Here is a 26705-nt window from a genome sequence, read left to right on the forward strand (position 1 = left end):
ACAATTAAACTGCTCAGCAATGCTTCAGAATCAGGAAACACTACTTATCCACCATTCTCCAAAACAGCAAAAACAGAACATACGTATATTGTTAAGTCTTTTCTATCCTTCCCTGTCTATCATTTTATTATTTCCTTGATTCTTTCAGTAGCGACTGTCTCTGGGCTAGAATACTCATATACTATTTTTGGCTTTGACTTTTTGTCCTAGATAGTCTTATTCACTTTTCCCCAAATTTCAAGGAGTAATTTCATTTAGCAAATGTTTACCAAGTACCTACTGGACATAAGATGCTAAACCAGACTTACCGGGTGGTACTCCACAGAGACAAAACTCCAGGTTGGTTGTCCTACAAATAATCCCCAAGAAAATGATATGAACACAATAAGTGCAATGAAATCTGCTTGCAGAAAAGCATAAGAAGCCAGAAATGAATTACGACCAACTGCAAAAAGGAACAAACTAGTCAAAGCCCTAAAATTTAATAAGAAGATAGTTTTTAAAGTGGATGAAATTGAAGGTGCATGTAACATTATCACAGATTTAAAATCATGCATATTCTCCATAAAACTTTTCAAATGCAGTTAAACACACACACACACACACACACACACACACACACACACAAAACCAAGCAATTATAAATCCTCTGAAGCATGTAACTGTGATTAGCTGCTACTCTCAGCAATATAAAAATACTTTCACCACAATTACATTCCAGCCTGTAATGTAATTCAAAACAAACAACTCAGAGACATCGCTCAAATGACAGAACCAACAAATACAGATGCTTTGCATCAAGGAAATGAATCTACTGAAGAAATGCAACTGAGGAGCAGCAGCCCCTCCAGGGCCTGGAGCTGAGCTTCTGGTGGAACGGCGAGGCCCCCTTCTGGGCAGAAGCACACAGTGCGCCCAGTGGGGCTGTGCAAAGCTGCCCTATAGTCAGGGAGGTGAACTGGGGACTTCGTGCTGTGGATACCCTTTCTAGTGTTGCGTTCAAAGTTTTACATTTTAGATTTAAAATTTATTATATGGATTTTTAAAGAAATAACCGTTTGTTTCAGATTAAACTGACCATTCTATTTTTCAGTCAGCATTCTCACCACCGACTGGCACCCATCCTCTTTACCCTGTGTTCCTTTTGCTTTTTGCCGTAACTCTTATTGTCCTCCAATAAACTGTGTTATCTATCATATCTATCTCCCCTCGCTAGAATATAAGCTCCACGAGGGCAGGATAATTTGGTTTTTTGCTCAATAACAATTGTCCCATTTAGTCTTTATCTTTGAAGACTATTCATCTTCAAATAAGACATAAATTAGGTTTTATTATAGCAACACGCTATAATTTAAGTGACAACCCAAGCACTTGTTTTAAAACTATGCATGTTCTCTAAATGCTTTATAAAAGCAAAGTCTTTTTAAGAACCATATAATTATGGTCTCTATATACACAACTTACATACAATTTAGAGAGAAGTCACAGCCCCTCATTGACCTGGGAGAACATCGTAGCTGCAAAAATGAAGAATCTGACTCTGAAATGGCAGTCCTGGAGAAGGTGTTCTCAGGGTGGCACACTGTATGCAGTTAAGACACACTCCAGGCCCCTGGGTCTGGCCACACATTCTCTAAAAAGTCAGCACTTGCCTGGACTAGGCACTTGTGGCTGGAACGGTACGCACTACTTGCTAATTTCTAAAACCTCAAACCTTAATTTTCCCCCCATCTCAAAATGGGAATCAGCTTGTGGAAAAGCTAACAATTGTTTACAATTGTCAGACTTCTAAAAAGTGCTAATTTGTTCCCTTAACAGAGCAAATGATGAGAGACACCATTTTCCCACAGATTAAAAACAATATATAAACATATGATTCAACGATGTCAACAGCTTTCAGTCTAGGAATCTTGTCCAGGTCACTTTGGGTCACTTGGTTCTTTCATCAGAACATGTTCAAGATTTCTGACATTCCTTTTTCCGAACTTTTGATTTTGGGGCTGTGAAAAGAATAGAAAAGAAAAAGAAAGTAAAGAGGTAAGCTCATAGCAGACTCTCTTTGTATAGATTTAAGGGAAGTACATTATTTACAATAGAAAACTGACCATTTGGATTTTCTTGTTTGTAGAAGGTCTTTAACATTTCCACTGCTTCCTCAGCCCGATATCCAGGGATACACTGATGGAATGAGAAAGCTGAGAATGAACATAGGCCTATGAAAATGTGTGTTGTATCCCATAAAAACAACAATATATACGTGATTATGTAAACAGATTTCATATGTTAATAAACTTTGGGGATATTAGTAACATAGGTAAGGAGGTACACTTCCAAAAGATGTTTAATATATGGCCTCAGTGAGGCTTCACTCCCAATCAACTGTTACTCATCCATCAACTATTGTAGAAGTTACCAGCTTTGTGATCTCGGGTTAGGCACTTAAACTTTCCATGCCTTATTTATCAAATGTTGGCAATAATAGCACTTACTTCAGTGGGATTTTGTGAGGATTAAGTGAGATAACACCTGTTAAATACCTGGCACATCATAAGTGCTCATTAAGCATTATTTTTATCTGCTCCTATTTACTAGTGGCCCATTAAGCATTTGATGCTATAGAGCTAGGGTTGGCAAATTATACTTGGTGGACCAAATCTGTTACAAAGCTGAGAATTGTGAGCTAAGAATGGTTCTTATATCTTAAAAGTTTTGTTAAAGAAAAAAAAAGACTAAGTGACAGAGACAGAAGTGGCTCACAAAGGGTGAAATATTTACTAGCTAACCCTTTGCAGAAAAAGCTTATCAACCCTTGCTATAGAGGCTTTTAAAAAATAAAATTCAGCTTGTTCTATCTTTAGCATCTAACTGGGGAAAAGAAATCATAACATGTGAAAGAACAAACAAGAAATTGTGTTATCAGTAAGGAGTGTTACCATATGAAATATTACCTGAAGGCACGAAACTTGAACTTACCTTAGGGATAGAGAATATTTAAAGAGGTTAAGCAGAGCATTTCAGGGAAAGGGCAAGAAGCAGCCTGGGTAGTGTATGAGGAAATCAGCTGATAGACAAGGAGGTGATTATTAAGGAAGCATAAGAAAAGAAAGACAAAAAATGGGATAAAAAGTATGTATGGCTTGGAAAGTTTGTCAGAAGAGTTTGGACTTAAAACCATGCACCCTTCTGAAGTGCATGAAATGACACAATGAGCATCTGGAAGGAAGGTGCCAGAAAGCACAGGCACAGGGGACAGGACGACCACCTACTGCAAGATGCTGTTCAGAACGAACCTCCCATTCTCCTGTGTCTTCAGTCTGCCCTTGCCTGGGCCTCCCACACCTGCATAAACCTTTGCCATAACAAATAACCTTCCGTCCACCCTGCCCCATCAAAGGCTGACACCCTGCTCCTGCCTTCACTCCTCAGTGGCCTCATCTTTACTGGCTTGAGCTCCCAGCGCTTCACTGAATCTGCCTGTTGCAGGAAGTCAGGGACCTCAAACGGAGGGACTGGCTGAGGCCATGGCAGAAGAACATAAACTGTGAAGATTTCATGGACACTTAGCACTTCCCCAATCAATACCCTTGTGATTTCCTATGCCTGTCTTTACTTTAATCTCTTAATCCTGTCATCTTCGTAAGGTGAGGAGGATGTATGTCACCTCAGGACCCTGTGATGATTGCATTAACTGCACAAATTGTTTGTAGAGCGTGTGTGTTTGAACAATATGAAATCTGGGCATCCTGAAAAAAGAACAGGATGGCAGCAATGTTCAGGGAACGAGAGAGATAACCTTAAACTCTGACTGCCGGTAAGCCGGGCAGAACAGAGTCATATTTCTCTTCTTTCTAAAGCAAACAGGAGAAATATCACTGAATTCTTTTTCTCAGCAAGGAACATCCCTAAGAAAGAGAATGCACCCCTGCGGTAGGCCTCTAAAATGGCCGCTTTGGGGGCGGCTGTCTTTTATGGTTGAAGACAAAGGGATGAAATAGCGCTCCCAGGCTTATTAGGACGAGGAAATTCCCGTCTAGTAAATTTTGTTCAGACTGGTTGTCTGCTCTCAAACCCTGTCTCCTAATAAGATACCATCAATGACAATGTGTGCCCAAAACTTCATTAGCAATTTTAATTTCACCCTGTCCTGTGGTCCTGTGATCTCACCCTGCCTCCATTTGCTCTGTGATATTTTATTACCTTGTGAAACATGTGATCTCTATGACCTACACCCTATTCGTACACTCCCTCCCCTTTTGAAAATCGCTAATAAAAACTTGCTGGTTTTACAGCTCAGGGAGCATCGTGGAACCTGCCGACCTGATGTCTCCCCCGGACACCCAGCTTTAAAATTTCTCTCTTTTTCACTCTTTTCCTTTATTTCTCAGACCAGCTGACGCTTAGGGAAATAGAAAAGAACCCATGTTGAATATCAGGGGTGGGGTTTCCCCCGATATCTGCCCTCTCAGAAATCCCCAGGTCCCTACTGACCAAAACACTGGTCTCCTTTCAGCTTCCTCAACTCTGCAGTCCTGGAGGCAACTGGCCACCGTGCTCCATCTGACCGCTCTTTGCCTCCCTTGGCTTCTCAGCGTTTCACCATCCTAACCACTGCCAGCCAGTCCCGTCACAGATGCCCTCTGCTTCCTGCTGCGTTAAGTGCTGGAGCTCTCCAGGAGTCGCCCTCCACTCCACTCGCACACTCAGAGCCCTCTCCTCTCACATGGGATGAGAGCAGTGGTTCTCAACCATGACTGCTCAGGAGAACCGCCTGGAGCTCTCTGGAAACACAGCACTGTTGGCCCCCTGCCTTCTGATTCAGATGGTCTGGGGCAGGGCTGAGCAGGGTCTGGGGCAGGGCTGAGCAGAGTCAGGTGTAGAAGCCTCTAGGAGATTCTAATGGGCAGTCAGGAATGAGAACTGCTGAGTTACAGGCCTTGAAGGAAACTGCACCACTCTAACACACCAAGATAATTTATTATTTATATTTTCAAGTATCCATTACAGCGACAAATTTGTGGCATTAATAAAAAGCACACATTAATAATAAAATAATTTTTTTTTTTTGAGACGGAGTCTCACTCTGTCACCCAGGCTGGAGCACAATCTCGGCTCACTGCAAGCTTCGCCTACTGGTTTCACGCCATTCTCCTGCCTCAGCCTCCCAAGTAGCTGGGACTACAGACGCCCGCCACCACACTCAGCTAATTTTTTTTATTTTTAGTAGAGACAGGGTTTCACCGTGTTAGCCAGGATGGTCTTGACCTCCTGACCTCGTGATCCACCCACCTTCAGAAACCTAAAGTGCTGGGATTACAGGCATGAGACACTGCACCCAGTCATAAAATAAAAATTTTAAAAAACAAACAGGTATTATAATTAATCACCATCTTCTTTGAAAAGAATAGTTCTATCGGCCTCTACAAACTTTAATGCTGCTTATAATATCATATGAAAGAATCTGTAATTCTGCAGTAAGAAACAGTATCCCACCTCCCAATCAGCTGCTGCCTCCCAAGCCCAGACAAACAACAACAAAAAAAGAATACCCAGCATTCAGAGCCTGGGGCACCACGGTTTTCCTTAGAATCTAAAAGCACCTTTAAAAAAACCATAATTTGGCATTAAGCCTGGAGATACGGCTGCAAGCCACAGTCATTGATTTGCAGCTGAGCCAATGTGGCTAGGTATACACACTGCAAATGAACTTGTTTTGGTTCTGCTGCATCGATGACAAAGATGTGTGAGAAAGGACTTGTGTTTGTGCCCTATGTCACTGACACATTGGAGAGAAATATTCCTCCCATGTCTGACATCAAAAGGCTCATCTTTGTTCTGCCCAGAAACTGAAAAATTATTTAGATCATTCTCATAAAGGAAATACACAGTCAGCAATTCATTTGCAAAGAGTTATGTAAGCAAAATTTGAGCTACTAATAGAAGTGATTGGAAAAAATCAAATCACTTTCTAAATATCTTTAATGATCAAGCCAATTGTATCCTTCACTCTCCATCGTTGCACTACAATTTCTTTTCTGATGTAATGTTAAACAGTATCTATTCTCAAATGTACAGAAGTTGATAGGAAAGCTAATGTTCAGCTAGAAAACTCAAGGACGTTTTAAAAACTCGTTCTCAGTGAGACTCAGCCAAATTTGGTCCTTCATAGGTCCTTAAAGTATTCTAGGAACACCTGAAGTTTTTGAAGTGAACTACCTATCCATATCCAGCATTTGTTAAAGCTTTTTCTTTTTAAAGCATAATACTTTTACATTAACCTTACATCTTGGAGAGAAAAACAATCAAACCAGTTAATGAAAGCAGGGGTATAGTCACAGTCCAAACTCTGAAATACAAATTGCTATTGCTTATAGCCTGACCCATAAAAACTTTGGGAGAAGTGGCAAGATTAAAGGGAAAAGGGAATTTCTAAGAGACTAAAGACATGGATTCCTAGGTCTGGTGGAAATTTCAACATTACAAAGACAGAGGGAAAAAAACATGAAAATACAGTGATTGCTAGATACTAAAAGTAGGATGTGGCAATCAAGCAAAATGATTAAATTTGTGCAAAAATATTGTGTGTGCTGTAAATAGTTTCTAGCATCACTGACACAGGCCAAGCATCACCAAACTTGGTAGGGCACAGAGCTGGTAACATTCATTGAATAAAAACTCCAACAGCGAGAGTGTCTTCAGGCATACCTAACGGTGTTGGTGAAGAGTGTTCGGAGTCAGCTGGGAAGGGTGGGGACTCTCCTTCAGGAGGGAGTCTGTGAATGAAGACAGGTAGGCACTCATTTAGAAACTCTTCCCTGTCATCTTATACTGAGGCATAAATGAACTCCACCAGAGGTTCTGATATCCAAGATGTCTGATTCTATCATGGTTTCTTCATATACTGGCCACACACTAGTTATTCACAAGTGCATAAAGAGATGAAAATAATTAGCAAGAAAGAAAAAGCATAAGCAGTTTGTATTACCTGAAACGGTCTCCCAGTGTTTGGTAGGTCAGCAGAGGCAATATTTAGAACAGAGCCACAACCACCAAATCGTTCATTCTGACAGCCATATACAACCAGTGGGATTTATAAGACAGAATTAAGGTCCTGCATAGAATGTACAGTTCAAGTATGCATCATGACAAAATCAGAGTAGGTTTATACTAGCCATCCTGGAGAGGAAAGCTCATGCTACTCTTCAAAACAATGAAGCTTAGGATTAGTCTTATAAACCATACAATCCAGTTACACAGAAGAAAAGGGTTTAAAGTTTGAGAAACTGATATTTAACAACTGCAAACAGAATGAAAACTGAGTATGTGGCTGCTTAATGTTCACAGTTCAGGGCTCTCTCTGCTCTTTCCTAAATCACTTTTTCAGAATCACCAGGGAGTCAGAGCCAGAAAGGATGCAGAAATGTAATCCAGGGATTTTCACCTTTTAAAAATAACAGATTCTTCCCTGTTCTTGCCCCAAATAAAATATAACCTGTGCCCTAATACAAAATAGACTAAAACTTAGCTATTTTGTAAGGCAGGATGAGGAGAGAATTCTAAGTTGCCCATAATAACCCTTTTATAGAGACTGTACATTTTATCATACCCAAAAACTTCTGTATTATTTTTGAAGTGTTAAAATTATCCATCCATAAATAGTAAAATAAGTATATAAAAAATAAGCAACTAAAAAACTGAGTTTTTCAATTTTCAAATAATTTTTTAAAAAGATCTTTAGAAGTCCCTGCAGTGTCTCTGAACTATTTAAGTTGCTTAATCCATGCAAGACAATCCAAAGAGCAGTAACTACTCATTTTCCATTTACAATTAGAATATCATAAAGGATTTTTTACTTCTTATTTACTTTTTACTGATAATGTTTGGTACATTGTAATAGGTATTCATGGCAAACAAACCAACAGATAAACAGAGAAAAAAAATTTAAATCACTCACAATCCATTATCCAAAGGCAAAACTTAGCTGCATATTCTTTAGCACTTTTCCTTTGCAAACTGTTTTATAATCCACTTCAACTTAATTTATGATTTATCTTTATATAACTGTTTAAGATAGTTCTAACATTTTATTTCTCTAAATTATTTGTGTAATCATTCTACGTTTATTGATATGAAAAGAAATAGGTCATTTTACTATTTAAAAAGCTTTCCTTTTTTTGTAAGAGACACTACGTTACGTTTTACAAGGTGTTTCCCAAGTCTGTGTTTTCATATTTAGGCCACTCTCTTGTTCACATGAATGGTACAAGACATTAACTCATGAAGTCAAAGGATACTCATCAGGCGGAGAGCAGCTGCACACATAATGCACGGCTCCACAGTGACATATAACACAGTGTGTTCAAATACTTCAGAGGGACTCTTGCCACTTCGACAACACCAATCGAGGACCTGATCAATGGCCACCATTTCTGCATGTCGAGTAGCCTGAAAAGAGAAAGGGGCTTGCACTGATGTTGTTTGCTTCAAGTGACTACTATTTTACAAATATACAAAAAATAAGTACAAAATATGCACCTATCCTTTCTGCCAATATTTTAACAAATACAGTTTCAAGACATCCTTAGCAGGGGACAATGTATTCCCCAGTGCAAGTACCATAACCTCACTTGCAAAAGATATCTAATCAGAGATGCCAAAGGAATCATGCTGAATTTTTAGTTCAGTACCTAAGTATCTTAGGGGAAACTCTTTCAATTAAAATGCCACGGAGAAGGTAAGTCTAAAAAGCAAAGAAAAAAAGTGTACGGTTTCTGAATATTTCAGGGGAAGCAAAATTTTCAAAAGCTTGTGCTCTAGTTTCAAATATATGTTCAAGGCTGTCACTGATCTCACTCCAAGCAAATCTACATTAAGTTTACCAGAATGTCACCTCTTACACTTTTGGGGAATGAGGTTTTATATACTGGAAGACTCTAGAGAAGAAGAGATTTGGTATTGGTTTCAGACACTTTGTGGGAAGCAGTACAGGATAGGAGAGATCACAAAGCATGAAGAACTGACTACATTTAAATTTGAATCTTGACAGTGACATTACTAATTATGTGGACTTAGGCAAGTTACTCAACTTCTGTAAGTCTAGATTTCCCATATGTAAAATGGTATACACTGGTATCTACACTTATACACCTTATAAATCTGAATTACATGAAGCATGGTGCCACATAATACTATACATGTACTCTGCTAGCTCTTGTCTCCTTTTCTTTCTCCCTTACTAAAATAGCTTAAAATGAATCATAGATTCTATATGGAATAATTATCTGTAATATTCATGACAATAGCATTTATCAATAATTTACACTGAGTGCTAACTATGTACAAGTCACTGGGCTAAATAAATTCTGTGTAGGATAAAAAGTCTCTGTCCTTAACAAGCATAAAATCTGGTGGGGCTCATTTACCTGTATGATAGGGCAGGGTATGAAAAGTGCTAGCACAGTGGCCCAAGATGCCACAGAAGCTACAGGCAGATGGGAGCGGAGCTGGCCAAGGGGCTACATAGGTGAATCACAGAATTGATTACCAGAGATGGAAGGTACTTTAGAGAAGAGGTTCCCAAACCTGGCTGCACACCAAAACTAAATGGAGAGTTTTAAAAAAAAGGTTTCCCCAACTTAGGTGCTTTCAAAAAATCAGATTTAAATTATGGAATCAAATCTCCCTACAGCTCTCAATAAACAATTGCTGAACTCAATCATCTCAGGCAACTCTCTCTTTTGCTACTAAAGAAAAAGAAACTAAGCCAAGCTGGCATGTGTTAATCACACACAGCTGGGAGAGGAGGTGGTGGTGGCAATGGGGTGGTGGTGGTGGCATCAGATCCAAATGCAGAACTCAGGTCTTCTCACTTGGGGTCAAGAGTCTTTCTATGCTATAGTTATAGAGTAATCTTCTTTATGACGCAGAATAACAAAATAAACCCAGGTTAATTTCAGCATATAGAAGAAACCCAGGTCACTGGATGGGGTTAGATGGATATTGTTAGGACATTCAAAGTTCTCATCTTAAAGATATTGTACACAAAATGCAAACTGGAAAATATGACCATGATTTAAAATACAGAATTCTACTCCTAAATAAGTATCTATACATTAATTAATTGCTGTATTGTTTATTACTTTATGTTTTAATATCCTCTTAATAACTGCTTTGTGAGTCAACATGAATGTAATTAAAACATTTTAAAAAATTCTTCAAAACATTTTTTCAAAAAAAAATTTTTGTATGTTTTACAGTATTTTAAATTGATATTTAAAATTATGTCATTTTTCAACAAACATCAACTAATTGCAGAGGTATGTGTACATGCTTCCGTTTTTTCTAACTGAAATGGTAATGGCTAATTTAAAAATGTTAATTCTACATGGGAATGACTATCCTGACAGTTAAATAATACTGCTCAGTGTTATGATAATGGTAATTATTTTAACATTGTTTGAAATTATTATACATGTGAGTTAAAATTAAAAGAATGTATATATGTGTATATTGTTATATGATTTATATGAAAGAAAATTATCTGGAAGAATATGGCAAAATTTTAATAGTCCTGCATAGAGAAATGAGAATAGAACTGCTTCTACTTTCTGTATTTGAAATTTTAAAAAGGTATTTCAAAATGAGCATTTAAACAACAAAGAAGGCCCTGACAGTGGCTGAACTCCCCCAGCAGATGTTTGATGCCAAGAACATGATGGCTGCCTATGGCCCCCAATATGGCCTCTACCTAACGGAGGCTGCCATTTTCAGGGGCTGCATGTCCATGAGGGAGGTAGAGGAGCAAACGCTTAATATCCAAACCAAGAACAGCAGCTATTTTGCTGAATCCCCTACAATGGGAAAACAGCTTTCTGGGACATCCCATCCCCAGGGCTAAAAATGTCCACCACCTCTGTCAGTAACAACATGGCCATCCAGGAGCTGCTCAGGCACATCTCAGAGCAGTTCACAGCCATGTTCAGGTGCAAGGCCTTCCTGCACTGGTACACAGGCGAGGGCAGGAATGAGATGGAATTCTCTGAGGCCGAGAGCAACATGAATGACCTGGTATCAGAGTACCAATAGTCCCAGGATGCCACTGCTGAGGAGGAGGGAGAGTTTGAGGAGTGGACTGAGGAAAAGGGGGCCTAGAGCCTTCTGTTACTGGGTTAAGGGTGGGGGCGGTATGAATTCTTCATTTACGCACAATGTGTTCTGTGATAGCCATGTCCGTGTGGCCATTTGCTGTTCTCACTCCATGTTCACCTCTATCAAAGCATTTCTATAGTAAATAAATAAATAAAAATAAAAAGTATGACTTGCATATATTCATGCTTCTCACTTATCATAGGGTAAATTTAAAACTGATTGATTAAAAAGCTGTCTTTTTCAAGAATTCAAAGGAAAAAGAATTTTGTGAAATACTATATTTTTATTTAAGTGCCTTTTTTCTTTCTAACTCTACACTTCAATCTACTATTTTTCATAAGCAAATTGATAAAAAAGTTTTTTAGGGGGCTGACATATTAACTACAGATTTTCTATGCAGTGAACATGGTTATATGTAAATCCGAATTGTCCAACTACTTTGTCGGAACAGTTCCTATTGATTGGAACTGCTGGAGCGAAGTATACGCAAAATCTACATTTTGAGTAAATTTCCTATAATCAATGTAAGCTTTCCCAGTGTTTGAATGTTTCCCATTTCCTAAAACTGTTCAAACATTAGATATCACTATTTTAAATTACGGATAATGTAATGTTGCAAAGAAATTGCTTTTTTCTTCTGTTAAAGTTAAGCTAGATCATCTTTGTATAGCCTTATTGGTTACTTGTTATTTCATTTTCATCTGTTCCTTTTATTTTCACTTCCCTTGTAATATTAATCTCTTTGTTACTGATTTCTAAGAGCTCATTTCTGATTAAGGATGTGAGCATTTTGTCAAGCACTGCAAATGAAATACCATGTTTATTCCTGTTTATTTTACTGTGGTGTTTTATTTTTTTGGTTGTACAGAAGTTATGTATTAAAATATAATCCTGTTGTTTTATGGTCAAAAATAAATAAAAGATTTGTGAATCTGGATTCCTATCTTACATGTGTTTTGCTAAATATCAGTTTTCTTTTCAACAGATGTGACTGACAGATGAACTTTCAAGTTCTCATGGCACTGGTATCAACACCAGCTTATTCTCTGGCTCCCAAAATCACACGACAAGACAAAAGTCTGTGTGAATGGCATTACAGGTATAAGTGATCTTTGAGTCCACCTAGGAATTTTTGTAATCACAAAATTTGGTAGTTTACTTATACTTCCCAAATATACTTACCATGACACATTGTTGTGATACCACGTTTAAGAAGCACTGCCTTGAACCATGAACTTCCCAAACTAACTGTAATAAAAGTCATACAAGCTATTAAAATGTACATACTACATGTAGCTACAGAGGCAGCTGGTGTGGAGGACCCTAGTTTGTTGAATTATCTGATACAGAAATAGCTTCCTTTATATAATCTTCATACCTCCCTCCAAAGCTATAATTTGAGGATACTTTTTTAATGTACTAAGATGAAAATATTATTTAAAGGTACTAAAAAAGGAGTGCAATATGAGTTAAATTGACCTATTTTGTAAAATGAAAATTTCATATATTAGATTGGCTTAAAGTAGAGACAGACTTGTTTCTTCCATGATGATATTCTGATGAAATAAAATCCCCTCTTGGGTTTCACTCAAGCGTTAGAGTAAAACTCTATGAAACAGAAAATTATTCACTAAGATTTTATGGCTTCATTAAATTGTTCTGAAATTTTCCACAATAAAAAAAATAAACATGTATCACTTTCAAAATCAGGAAGAAAATGATACTGAAAAAGAGAGACGTTAAGAAAAGCTACCCACCACTGGCAGTTACGGGACTATATTCAGTCTCATCTTCACCCAAACTGTGGTCAGTTCTCTCCAGTCCACCCATCACTACTGTATGTTTGCAATTATACTGCTCAACTCACATACATTTTTGGTTTGGTTAACTTCATTTCTCCCCTTCCCTACAACTTCATTGTTGTAGACCATAAGGCAACCAACAGGAACTTCAGTATTCTCGAGGGCTTCTTTCGCCTGAAACACAAAGTGGAAAATGTAAGATGTAATACTCCATACTTGAAAAAAGTATAGGAAAGAAAGAGATGCAGTATGAACAGGATACATATGTACAAAGACTAAAACAAAGAAGTGCAGCTTTCCCTTTTCTGGAATATAGTTCCATTACAGTATTTAGTGCCCGTGTTCTGTGTTGTGTCCATGTTAAGGGAGACTCAAAAAAAAATCCCCTTCACAGGTCCAGAGCCCCTGATTTCTTCTCACTGGAAATAGATGCGATCAAAGGAGACTGTGACTGACCACTGTTCTTAAAGTGCCAGGGTCTATGTGTCTTTTCAGAGATAGAATACGTATTTGCAAAAAGGTAGGGAATAAATAACATTTATAAATCCTTTATTACAATTCTTTCCTCATTGAAATTCCTTTGCTTCTCTAAAAAGTATAGAAATTATCCTCTAGAGTCCCAATAGCTAAAGGTAACCAGACTGGATGTTGCCCTGTCCCACAATTTCTACTCCATGTGAGACAATAAGAGTTTAGAAGTACTCTATGTAAAATGGCACAATCATTATGAGAAACATTTCAAAAATTTATTTAAAAAGTAAACACACACGGCCGGGCGCGGTGGCTCAAGCCTGTAATCCCAGCACTTTGGGAGGCCGAGACGGGTGGATCACGAGGTCAGGAGATCGAGACCATCCTGGCTAACACGGTGAAACCCCGTCTCTATTAAGAAATACAAAAAAAAACTAGCCGGGTGAGGTGGCGGGCGCCTGTAGTCCCAGCTACTCGGGAGGCTGAGGCCGGAGAATGCCGTAAACCCGGGAGGTGGAGCTTGCAGTGAGCTGAGATCCGGCCACTGCAGTCCAGCCTGGGTGACAGAGCGAGACTCCGTCTCAAAAAAAAAAAAAAAAAAAAAGTAAACACACACACAGTCTATAACAAAATTCCACTCCTGGGTATTTAAAGAAGGGAATATGTGTCCACAAAAAATAAAAATAAAAATTTTTTAAAAATAAAAAGCTTAAAAAAGAACCAAAACTTTGAAAAAGAATGTTAATAGTCAAAACCTGAAACTGCACAGGTGGCCATCAACAAGAAAATGGATAAACAAACTGTGTCCTATTCATATAATGGAATACTAGTCGGCAATAAAAAGGAACTACTGATACTGTGACAACATGGATGAGCCTCATAGACATGCTAAGTAAAGGAAGTCACACACAAAAGCACACATACTATATGATTCCTTTTGCACAAAGTACTACAACAGATTAAACTACAATGACAGAAACTGGAACACTGGTTGCTTCATGGAGGAGGATGTGCAGATTGATTGGGGAGGTACACAAAAAAATTTTCTGAGGTGGTGAAAACTTTCTGGATCTTGATAAAGACATGGATTACAGAGCTGTTTGCATTATTCAAAATGGATTGAAGGATACATTTACAACCTGTGCATCTCACTGTGTATAAAGTATACCTCAACTGAAAAAAATCAATGAGAAAAACAAGTTTAGGAACACTTCCATGACTACCATCCCAGGAATGGCAAACCAATTATTATATTCTCAAAGTTTCCTTTATCACAGGCCATTCATTCATTTTTCTTCTTGCCCCATGATAGCAGCTCTGGGCCCTAGGAAAATTAACTCTACCTTCAGGCGGAGAGCTTAAGCAGGCAGGTTACGCCTTGGTATAACCGGATACTGCCTCTGAGAATCAGAATAAGGGAAGAGTACAACCCTTGGACTAGTGTTCATTCGTTTCCAACTCAATGCAGTCAAAAGAATATAACTGCTGTACAGCTGTTTCCGGAAAGACAAGGTATTCCTTACTGTGGCAGCCCTGAAGACACTTTGGAAGATTTGAATCTCACTTAAGTGCAGGTACTTATACACATTATAGGGCATACAAAGCGCAAAGTTGAAGGCATTGTTAAAACAGTGGCTTCTGTCTCCTGCACTAGTCTCTTACTTCTAGTTCTACTTTATTTAATTAGTGACAACTTCCTATCATAAGGCATACAGGATTTCCTTAGTTACTCCAACCACGCTCAAAGGACACTTATTCTTCATTTGGCCATTACAGGAGAAAGGAGAAGCCCACAGCAGGAGCAAACTGGACCTCTCTTTTCTCCACCTGGTTGGTGGGTCAGAGATGGGGCACGGAGAGATGTGAAGAGACAGTATCTGATGCAATAAGACTGCATTCAGAACTGTTTTATGAACTATCCACAGGCTGGTTGTGTCCCAGTTCTGTGATAGTGGTTAAAGCACGTCCAGTTTATGCAAGTTCAAAAGGCTTGAAGAGTCCCAAGGTTTGGTTAATATAGACAAATGCACCATAGGCTACTATAGAGAAGAAAGTCAGAAAGAAGATGGACAGTTAAGGAGGATGGAGACGCTAACTACCAGTGTAGCTACGGCAATTATTATACTGATAATTTTACTTAAGGTAAGTGTAGAATTACACAGAGATCCAGGTACACAGAAGAGACAACTTATTTATTAATGCAAAAAATATTTGTTGAGGATCTTGAGACGGAGAGATTATCCCAAATTATCCAGGTGGGCCCCAAATGTAATCACAAATGTCCTCCTAAGAGAGATGTCTGACACAGAAGGCAAGAGGCGAAGTGATAATGGAAGGAGAGAGAGAGAGATTTGAAAATGCTGCACTATTGGCTTTGAAGATGGAGGAATGGGTCATAAATGTCACTTCAGTATCTGGAAAAGGCAAGATTCCAGAAGTTATTCAGTCCTGCCAAAACCTTGATTGGGGCTCACTAAAATTTCAGACTTCTGGCCTCCAGAACTATAAGAGAATAAACTTGTGTTGTTTTTAGCCACCATGTTTGTGATAACTTGTTATAGCAGCCATAGGAAACTAATACATGCAGCAAAGAGGAAGAATAACATGCTAAAATGGGAACAAAAAGTACTTACAAACCACATCTCTGGCAAAACTCTAGTATCTAGACTATATAAAGGACTCTTAAACCCAACAGTAAAATAATAATCCCATTAGAAAAAGACTGTTTTCATCCATTTGCGCTGCAATAAAGGAATACCTGAAGCTGGGTAATTTACAAAGAAAAGTTGATTTGGCTCACAGTTCTCCAGACTGTACAAGAAGCATGGTATCAGCATCTGCTTCCGGTGAGGGCCTCAGGAAGCTTCCACTCGTGGCAGAAGGCAATGGGAGCAGGCATCACACAGTAAGAGAAGAAGAAAGCAAGGAGGGGATGGTATATTCTCATAATAATAATATAGTGAGAACTTGCTACTATAAAAATGATTTATGAGGCATCCTCCCCATGATCCAAACTTCCCACCAGGCCCTGCTACTAATACCAGGGATTCAATTTCAACGTGAAATTTGGAGGCAACAAATATCCAAATTATATGAGAAGGCAAAAGACAGACATTTCACCAAAGAAGATAATACAGATAGCAAACAAGTACACCAAAAGATGTTTTTACATCATTACCCAGTAGAGAAATGCGAACTAAAACCACAATGAGATATCACTACATACCCATCAGTATGACTAAAGTGAAACGTAAAATCAACACCAAATGCTGGCAAGGCTGTGGAGAAATGATATTACTCACATACTGCTGGTCGGAATATAAAATGGTACAGCTACACTGGAGGATAGTTTGGCAGTTTCTTAAAAAGCTAAACATGCATTTAACATATGACCCAACAATTCCACTCTTGGGCATTTACCCCAGAGAAATGAAAACCTATGTTCACACAATATATGTTTGTGTGCACAAATGTTCATAACAGCTTTATTCATAATAGCCAAAAACTGGAAACAACTCAAATGCCCTTCAGTGGGTGAACTGCTAAACAAACTATGCTACACCTGTACCATGGGACGCAATGCAGCAATAACAAGGAATGGACTATCGATAATCTCAACAACTTGGATGGATCTCATGGGAATCATGCTGAATGGAGAAAGCCAAGCCAAATGGTTACAGATTCATGTGGACAACATCTTTGAATTATAAAATTATAGAGATAGAGAACAGATTAGAAGCTGCAGCTATAAAGAGGTGGCACAGGGAGCCATGTGGTAGTGAAACAGTTCCAGTGATGGTTATACAGAGCTAAACATGACAAAATTGCATAGGCACACACGCACACGTACAAATAAAACTGATGACATCTTAATAAGCTCTGCAGTTTTCCCAATGCATTTTTCCTGGTTTTGATACTGAACTATAGCTACGCAAGATGTTACCACTGAAGGACACTAGATACTTGGGCCCTCCCAGTATATTATTATTGCAATTTCTCATGAACTTATAATTATTTCAAAATGAAAGTAAAAAAATAAGTACAGGTAAACAAAAAGGATTTTGCAATGGAGATTAAGAAGAGATGCTTAGTGAGTTTAGAGAAATATTTGGTGTTACGGACAAGCCCAGAAAAAAACTAGGCCAAGAAGGAAGGTGGTCAAGTGTGTCTAATTCAGCAAAGCAATGGCAGTTTAGGGGGAATGGTGGAGACGAAAACCAGTAGCTTGAACAGTGACTTTTCTAAGAGGTTAAATTTTTAACTCCAGCTATACTTTCCCTAACAAACCTCTTAGGAGGTAATGTTTTGTCCACATCTCAAGTATTCTGGTTCTGAGAGCTTGAAAATAAGAGCTTACACTTTATTGAAAGCTTACTTTGATCCAGGACTAATTTAAGCATTTTGTAAGTATTAATTCATTTCATTTACAAGCCTATAATGATCTTCCCCATTTTACAGATGAGTAAACTGAGGCATAGGGAGATTTATATATATATATAACACTAGTGCATGCGAGAGAGCTGGGACTAGGGCATAGACAACCTGGCTCCACTTATTCATTTGTTCAACGAACATTTGTGGAGCACCTACCAAGGGCCAGATTCCAGGGCTCTCTGCCACCGTTCTGCCTCTAACTTCTACTTTAGTAACCACAGACACTTCATTGATCAGCTGCTTTATCAGAGTTTGAGTTTAGAGTGAATCAAGGGAACAAATGAGAGAGAACAGTTGGCAAGAGAATGAGACATGGAAATTTTAAGGATAAAAAAATGGCAAGAGGAGTTCAAGGCTGTAGTGAGCTATGATCATGCCACTACACTCCAGCCTGGGTAACACAGCGAGACTCCATCTCTAAAAAAAGTAAAAAAATAGGCTGAGCACAGTGGCTCATGCCACTAATGCCAGCACTTTAGGAGGCCGAGGCAAGTGGATCATCTGAGGTCAGGAGTTTGAGACCAGCCTGGCCAACACTGTGAAACACCATCTCTACTAAAAATACAAAAATTAGCTGTGCATGGGGGTGGGTGCCTATAATCCCAGCTACTCGGGAGGCTTAGGCATGAGAAGCACTTGAACCCAGGAGGCGGAGGTTGCAGTAAGCCGAGAGTGTGCCATTGCATTACAGCCTGGGCGACAAAGTGAGACTCTGTCTTTAAAACAAAACAAAACAAAACAAAACAAACAAACAAAAAAAACAAAAAAAACTGCAGGAGAATAAACAAACGGAGGCCATGTGATCAGGATTTTCTGTAAAAATATCTCCTGAAGAGCTCTACATTGGCTATGTGGGCCACTTCAAACCTGCAGAAGAGAATGCAGGGCCGAGTGGAAAGGATATGGGTGGGATGGGAGATGAGATTCCCTGTTGCCTACAAGTTCTTTCTTGTTCACCTGGAGATAGCACCCGTGCCACCATGTTACTGGGCTTGTGCCTTCCATTCCTTCCTTTGCATTTTTCTCTTTTTCCTTCTAGCAAATTTATTTCATTTTACTCCTCTCAATACTGTCTTCATGTTTATTTTAAGTAACACTTTTTTTTCCTGAAATTCTTTCCATTGCTGTCCAAAACAGAGAGCAAATATAAGCGATTGGAATATTTTAAAAGGATAAATAACGTCATTGATGAGGAATGGCCGAGCCTGCCATGCTGAGGATGAGTAGGTAAGCAACTAGAATGCTAGGCAAGGGAGGGGGCAGTGAGAATAACATAAAGCCCCATGAAAGTGAGCTGAGGGGAACTCCTTGTCAACAATTAACACATAGATTTGCTTCACTAACAAGTTCACAATAGATTTAATTAAGCTGGAAATCAATTTCACACCGTACCCATATCATACTTTCAAACACTCCCACCAATTCTACTGTCGAGTCTGATCACTTCTTCGCAAACGCAAAAAAGCTCAGACAAAATGGGTCTGAAATTTGTGCAGGTAGCTTTGAGTTTAACCTTTCTTGCCTTTTTCAGAGGGAAAGAACAAGGTCAGATAATATTTAAAAATTGCGACTACGTCTTGCGTAAAGTAACAAAAGATCAACCTTCAAAATTAAAGAATAAAATCTCTGTTCTTCCCAGCCCAAACACTGGTCTCTATTTTGTCTTTGAAAGTAATCTCTTTTTTTTCTTTAGTCAGGGCCTGCCCAGTTACACATAATGAAAGCACCTAGATGGAAGAGACTTCATAGTTTATTATTTTCTCCAAAGACATTACTACTATAAACTGCTTTCCAGTGATGTCATGATAAAAGGGGAAGAAATGGAGACAGACTTTGTTTGCACAGACTCTGATGAGTCCTCAAAGAAATATTTCCTATAAAGACAAAAAATTAGGGGAAACAAACAAGTTAGCCAGAACAACTCTCAGGTAGAACATCATCATGTCCAAAAGGTTAAACTATGTAACTGTTTCTGCTAATTACTCTCTTCTGAGTGATTACCCTCTGAGTAAATAGCAGAAACAGTTATATAGTTTAAGTTCAGGGGTTTAAAAAGTGATGATGTTTTCACTCCATCAACTTTAAATTCTTCAATATGGCACTGGAGGTCTCCCAACTACCACCCATCCTCTCATTGGCCAGCCAAACCAACCTAACTTTTCATTATTCATTTAGGTTATTAACCTTTTCAGAGCCGAAATCCCCTTTTAGACTCTGATGAAAGTTATGGACTGTCCCACTTGAAAAAGACACATGCACATAACATTTTATATATAGTTTCAGAGTTCATAGATCCCCCTAAACCTAAGCCCGAGGTTAGGGAGCCCTGTTCTAGACAGATAGCTAGATCTCCTTCTAACCCAAAACAAAGTTCTTGATTTCTTTGTACATGACAGTATCTTTGCTTGGATCAACCTTTCCTTTCAACCAGCCCACATCCTTTTGGTCCCTTAAAATTTACAAGGAATTCTACCATATATCTCAACTGACGTGCTGTAGGACCTTGCCAGCTGTTATGTGACAGCACTTTATATCTGTCTCTTGTGGTCATTGGATATGTTCCTTACCAATCTTTTCATCTGTGCATGGCTTAATTTCATCAATTAAACAGTATGTTCCTGGAAGGCAAGCACTAGATCCAGGCACTGTGAAGCTTCTCTTGCTCACCTCTGCAGCCTATGCACCCAGCATGAGGTCTAACACATAGCAAAAACTTAATCATACCACATTTGTTGAAATGGTAATCATACCACATTTGTTGAAATGGTATCTGCGGTGTTTGTTTTCTTTTTGAATTTCCCTCAGAGCCTAGCATAATGTTATATTAATACCAACTGCCTCAAAAATGCATACTACAAAAAAATACAACTGACTTTTTTTCTAGAAAACTTGCAACATTTTTTTCTATACATATATATATAGTCAATCTTTCTTTTTTCCTAATTGTAAAGTAAGATATGTTCAAGGTGAACTTAGGGATTAAAAAAATAAACAAAAAACCTCATATATCAAAAAAAAAAAAAAAAAAAAATACACTAGGAATCCCAGTACCCGAAAATATAATCCCTGTTATTCTGAGGCAACGGAGGTTTTTTCTGTTTTTTTCCCTAGGCCCTGCATACACATATTGATAGTTTTTATAAAGTCAAATAGATTTACACTATATATACAGTTCAGCAGTCTGCCTTTTTCATTTAGAAATGTACTGTTAACCTTTCCCTACATTGGGTAATACTTTTTCATCACATGATTTTGTAAAGGTTGTACAGTATTTCTCCTTATGAACATATTTGATTCAACTAACTAGTTTCCTATTATTTGACATTTAAGTGATTCAAATTCTTCACTATTATAAATAAGAACATCTCCATATAAATATTTCTATGGCTTCCTTGTGAATTATTCCTAGAAACAGCTGTAAAATACAAAGAGCTCCTACAGTGCGATTTTTTAAATCAAACTATTAGTAAAATTGGGCAAAGTATATGCCTCAGCAATTCACAAAAGAAAAAAATCTAAATGTCCAATTAAATTACACAGTAGATATACAGTATTCAGGGTAAGGAAACTGAAAAGGAAGAAAGAGAGCAGAGGATATGTTGGCAAGCAGTGGGCTACCTAACACTAAGAGGCAGGCTAGGCCAGTATTTGACAGCAGACGACAGGGCTCAAGTCACAGCCCCATCCTTACCAGCTCTCTAACTTTGGGAAAGTTACTGAACCTTCTCAGCTTCAATATCCCCATCTGAAAATGAGGACCATAATACTACTCACCTGATAGGGCTGCTGTGGGGCTTATGACATGGCCCACATGAAAACACTGTGCATAGCATAGTATCTGGAACACACCAAGAGTGCAACACTATTACTTAGTCATACTTTTTTTTTCCAAGCCTATCTTTAGAATGCTATGCTGAACATGCTATGATGATTAAAACAATAACCTATGATGATGCTATGCTTAGCTCTCATAAAGAAACCTAACAAGTAGTAAAGTTGATAACTTTATATGCTATCCAACAAATCCTTTTGTAGTTATGGAAATATCCTTTGATCTGCACCGTCCAATATGGTAGCCAGTGGTCATATGTGGCTTCTGACTACTTGAAATGTGGCTAACACAACTGAGGAGCTGGATTTTATTTTATTTCACCTTAATTAATTTAAAGTTAAATAGCTACACATGGTTAGTGACTACGATATTGGGCATCATGGTTCTAGAAGGCAATACAGGAGTATCTATATAATTTCAAAGCACATACATCCTTTGTCCCATTTTTGATAGTCACTCCATAGCAACAGAAATACCATGACGTAGGGAGGAGTGATTAATATATTAAGACTACCAAAAAAATATGCTGATAATCAAAAAAAGAACATGTAAATCCATTTATGCAAAAGTACATATGGCTGTTTACATATGGACAGAGAGATATGGAAGGATGCTCCCAAAACACTAATAGTATTATCTCTAATGATAGGACTGTCAGGTAATTTTTACATAATTTGTTAACCCTTTTTTATAGTTTGAATTTTTTATGACCATGAATTATTTACATAATCAGAAAAAGAAAACATTAAAATATTTTCACTTTGGGAAAAAAAAAAGGGGGGGCATTAATGGATCAAAGGATAAGCTCACTTTTAAGGCCTTTTATATCTACCTAGCCAAATTGTCCTAATAAAAGGGTGTTCTAAATTCAGTTCCTCCCAATCAACAAACACCTCAAACATGCACATCCTTATTATCACCAAGCATTAAAATTGCTTTCACATTTGCCAATTTAACAGGTGAAAAATTGTGTATCATTTTACTTCGAATTTCATTAATAGTGAAATTGTGTATTCATTCATTTGCTGGCTACTCGTCACTTCTTTTAGAAATATCATGTTCAGGTGAGGTGTGGTGACTCACACCTGTAATACCAGCACTTTGGGAGGCTGAAGTGGGACGATTGCCTGGGCCCAGGAGTTCAAGACCAGCTTGGGCAACACAGAGAGACCCTGTCTAAACAAAAAAACACTTTTAAAAATAAAAGGAAATTTTAAAAAGAAATATATTCATATCCTTTGACCTTTTCAGTATTAGGGTATACATATTTCCTCTTACTTCAGAAAGTACTTAGATTTTATATAAATTCTATGTTACAGTTATTAAACCTGTCCTTTTATATATGTCGCAAATATTTTCCTTCTTTGCGATTTCCTTTACTTTGTATCTTTTTTTTCTTTTTTGAGACAGGGTCTGGTTCTGTCTCCCAGGTTGGAGTACAGTGGCACAGTCATGGCTCACTAGAGCCTCAATCTCCAAGGCTGAAGCAATCCTCCTGCCTCAGCCTCCTGAGTAGCTGGGACTGCAGGCACATGCCACCATGCCCTACTAATTTTTAAATTTTTGTTTAGTAGTGACAGGGTCTCGCTATGTTGCCCAGACTGTTCTTCAACTTTTGAGATCAAGAGATCCTCTTGCTTCTGCCTTCCAAAGTGTTGGGATTATAGGCATAAGCCACTGCATCTGGCCATGATACTTTGTATCTTATCTTTTTAAACATGTAGATGTTTTCAAAGAATTTCTAGACCTCTCTGGCTTTGAAATTTTTGTCTCTTAATTGTATTATAAACACCTAGGGATGTGATTCCATAGTTTACCTCCTCCTACACAAGACTAAGGAGGCAGCTGCTTCTTGGGTTTTGGCATATACATGTTTCTTCAAGGTCTTAAAGGGAAAAAAGTACTTGTTAGGAGGGCTACATGTCACTAGGCAATAGGAACTTTTCAGCTCCGTTATAATCCTATAGGACCACCGCTGTATATGTGGTCCTATAGATTATAACGGAGCTGAAAAGTGCTAGCGAGCTTCTTAACTGGGATAACAGTTTGTTTGTAAACGTAAGTAAATGTATTTACTTGTGCTAGCCCAAGGTCAACCTAAAAGGTAGCAAAAATGTTTAGCCCAGAAGTCTACATAGAGACTAGTGTTGTCTACCTCCATACCACCCTGAACGTCCCCCAGTCTCGGACGCTGAGCAGGGTCAGGTCTGGTTAGTACTTGGATGGGACAATAGGGCTAAGGTGAGTAGATTTAATGCTCCAGGATAACGACCTTTACCGACAGGTCATTATGTGGCACGTGGCTGTATGTACAGTTATTAAAATGTAAATATACATATTTGCAAACAAACTATTTTCCCAGTTAAGAAGCTCGCTAGCACACACCATTCTGTTGAAAGCCCCCTTTACTCCGCAGACCTGAAGGGAGTGAGGGAAGGCAGAGGAAAGAATGAATGAATGCGAGACACCGATTCTACAGGGATTTGTTTCCATACTGCTCTCTACCAGAAACGTTCTCAGTTTCCTTCCTTCTGCTGGACATGGTCCAGGGGCCAAAACCTCAAATAATGTGACTTTGTAGATTGGAGAGTGTGACCACAGAAAGGAAAGGGAGGCAGCACGTGCCAGCCAGCGACAGAATGCTAAGTCTGCAGCATACTCCACCCCAATGAAACAAATAATTTCTGTATTTCCTCCCTTTCCTTCGCCCAGAGTCACTGTGAGAATGGGCTACAGAAAGTTTCGAGGCAGTAAAGCCAGTAGTTCACCCAGAACATCTGACTGCCATAAAAATTATGGTGACGAGAAAGAACGTTTGCTCAAATGCCGTGGTTGGGGTGAGGGCTGGAGAAAGGTCCCACTCCGCAGCATTCACCTCCCGGGCTCCTCACCATGTGCATTGCCTCCTCCATCCACTTTTCGGTCTCTTCTGCCGACACCGAGCACGCGCCGCCTGCAGCTGACTTGGGCGCCGCCTTCGCCTCCATACCCGGCCACCACTCAGCGCCAAAGGCCGCCGCGGAAGAGGAGCGCGGGCAGCGGAACGCGGCGGGCCCGGGCCCCCGTTTCCGGGGGAGTCGAATGGAAAGGCACTCGGGAGCGATTTCTGAACGGACCTGGGCGTGTCGGACCAGTGAGCAGCGGCGGCTGCGCCGCGGCAGCAGCAGAAAGCGCAGCTGCTTTGCTCTAGTCCACGCCCCCTTGCCGCTCCGGTGACAGTCTGCGGAAAGCCACGTTTGTGATTTCGGGAGAGCGCAGAGCGGGACGACGGCGCTCTTGCTTGGTCATCTGGGCCAGGTGACGAAGAAACAGTTTTCCGGTGAAGCAGCCCCTCACTCATAGTCAGCGCACACCCCTGGGGCCTAAAGATGCTGAGGTCCGTATGGAATTTTCTGAAACGCCACAAAAAGAAATGCATCTTCCTGGGCACGGTCCTTGGAGGTGGGTGACAACGTTCTTGAAAGGGGGCATTCGGAGAAGGGAGTGGGAGAGGTGACTTTTTCTAAAATAAGAACAGGCCGGGGCGAGCCTAGTCTGGGATCTGTAGAGGGGATTCGATCAACCATGGGATGGAAAGGGAGGTGGCCAACCTCAAGGGTTCTCCCATCTCTGCAGTTGAGAAATGCCTCAGTGCCCTTTGCCCTGTCACCGCCTCTTAACTGTTTCTCACCTATCCTTTTTTCTCACGGACCTTTGGAGAATTCAGTACAGTTTAAGTTTCTGTTACAGGAACTTTTTTAAAAAAATTCTGCTTTCCTGTGAGATTCTTCATTTCTCCTTGGCACTCTTGGCACTATAGCTCTCACCCTTCTCAGGAGTTTAATAATAATCTAGGGGAGGTGGTTTAATAATAAATGATAAATAAATAAATAATAACAAACTCTCAGGAGTTTAATGATAATCTAGGGGAGGGAGTTTAATAATAATCTAGGTGGTGGTTAAAGTCGATTTGAATTTTTGAAAACAGCGCAGTTGTCCTGAAGGACTGAAAGATATGGATTAGATAAAGAAAAACAAATCAATATTTTAGCTCTGTTTCTGCCATTTTAGAATACAAACTGTGGCAGTAAGAAAAATGCTTGAGGGATGTTGCGCAGTCTTCCTCAGGATCTTCAAGGTTGGGATCATTGTAATATAACTGACATAGCTGAGTTGCACGGGCCCAGAGGAGATTTAGAAACAGATAAGATAAAAATCTTGAGACCCTTTTCCCTCATACAATGCTCATCTGATAATATTCAGGGATTTGAAGGAGGGAATAAAAAGCTTTGTGAATTATATGAAAAGAACATCTAGGAACTTTAAAAGAGGAAATTTGTTGTAACTTGAGTTTTTGAGAAATATTCTTATCACTTATTATGTGCTGTGTTTACAGAAGTACTTAAAATAAAGAACAGAGGTTCCCAAAGAATTTGGTTGGCTTTTCTCTTGGTATTAGATTGTATTCTGTTCTCCCCAAACAATTTGAAATTAACAATACATATTAGATTGTATTCTGTTCTCCCCAAACAATTTGAAATTAACAATACTTATTAGATTGTATGCTGTTCTCCCCAAACAATTTGCAATTAACAATACCTTTAGCATCAACAGTTCAGATTTTGGTGATGCTTCAAAGTTTGAAACAGAGTTCTTGTTGCTGAGCCAAGGATGGTGTTTGCATGCCTCTGACATCTATCACAGATCAATCATAAGCGTGTAAATTTTATATCCTTTATATATAAAAGGTATTTTCTGATATCTTCATTCTCTAGTATCTAATGTATATTTAAATTATCCTAAGACTACCGAGTCCATTTTATTTATAAAAGCTAAAAATAGATGTGTGATTGAAGCAATACAAATAAAGTATTTTTGCCTTTACCGAAGGAAGGAAAATTATCTCTAACAATCTCAGAAGGAATACTCCTTCAGCTTATGGAACAACCTTGTGGTAAATTAGAAATAATCACAGGGGAAGCAAAAGAGTATACTTAAAAGAAATTTATAATTTAAAAAAAAAATCTAACAAGAGCCTTATA

General features: G+C 38.9%; 2 protein-coding genes across 2 annotated transcripts in view; one reads left to right on the forward strand and one right to left on the reverse strand.

Moving 5' to 3' along the window:
* Positions 1-483: 483 nt before the first annotated feature.
* ADAT2 (adenosine deaminase, tRNA specific 2) lies at positions 484-24689 on the reverse strand. The gene is made up of 6 exons (XM_025383167.1): positions 24576-24689; positions 13017-13121; positions 8292-8442; positions 6983-7089; positions 2106-2178; positions 484-2000 (listed from the first exon to the last, which is right to left on the reverse strand). The coding sequence occupies exons 1-6, from the start codon at positions 24669-24671 to the stop codon at positions 1957-1959; spliced, it is 576 nt and encodes a 191-aa protein (XP_025238952.1). The 5' UTR covers positions 24672-24689; the 3' UTR covers positions 484-1956.
* Positions 24690-24766: 77 nt separating this feature from the next.
* Positions 24767-26705, forward strand: part of PEX3 (peroxisomal biogenesis factor 3) — a 39497-nt gene continuing 37558 nt past the window's right edge. The window contains exon 1 of the mRNA XM_025384331.1: positions 24767-25125. Within this exon, the coding sequence (XP_025240116.1) occupies positions 25053-25125 (73 nt within the window). The 5' untranslated portion in view covers positions 24767-25052. The remainder of the gene's footprint in view (positions 25126-26705) is intronic.

Source organism: Theropithecus gelada, chromosome 4, assembly GCF_003255815.1.
Source record: "Theropithecus gelada isolate Dixy chromosome 4, Tgel_1.0, whole genome shotgun sequence".
NCBI lineage: Eukaryota > Metazoa > Chordata > Mammalia > Primates > Cercopithecidae > Theropithecus > Theropithecus gelada.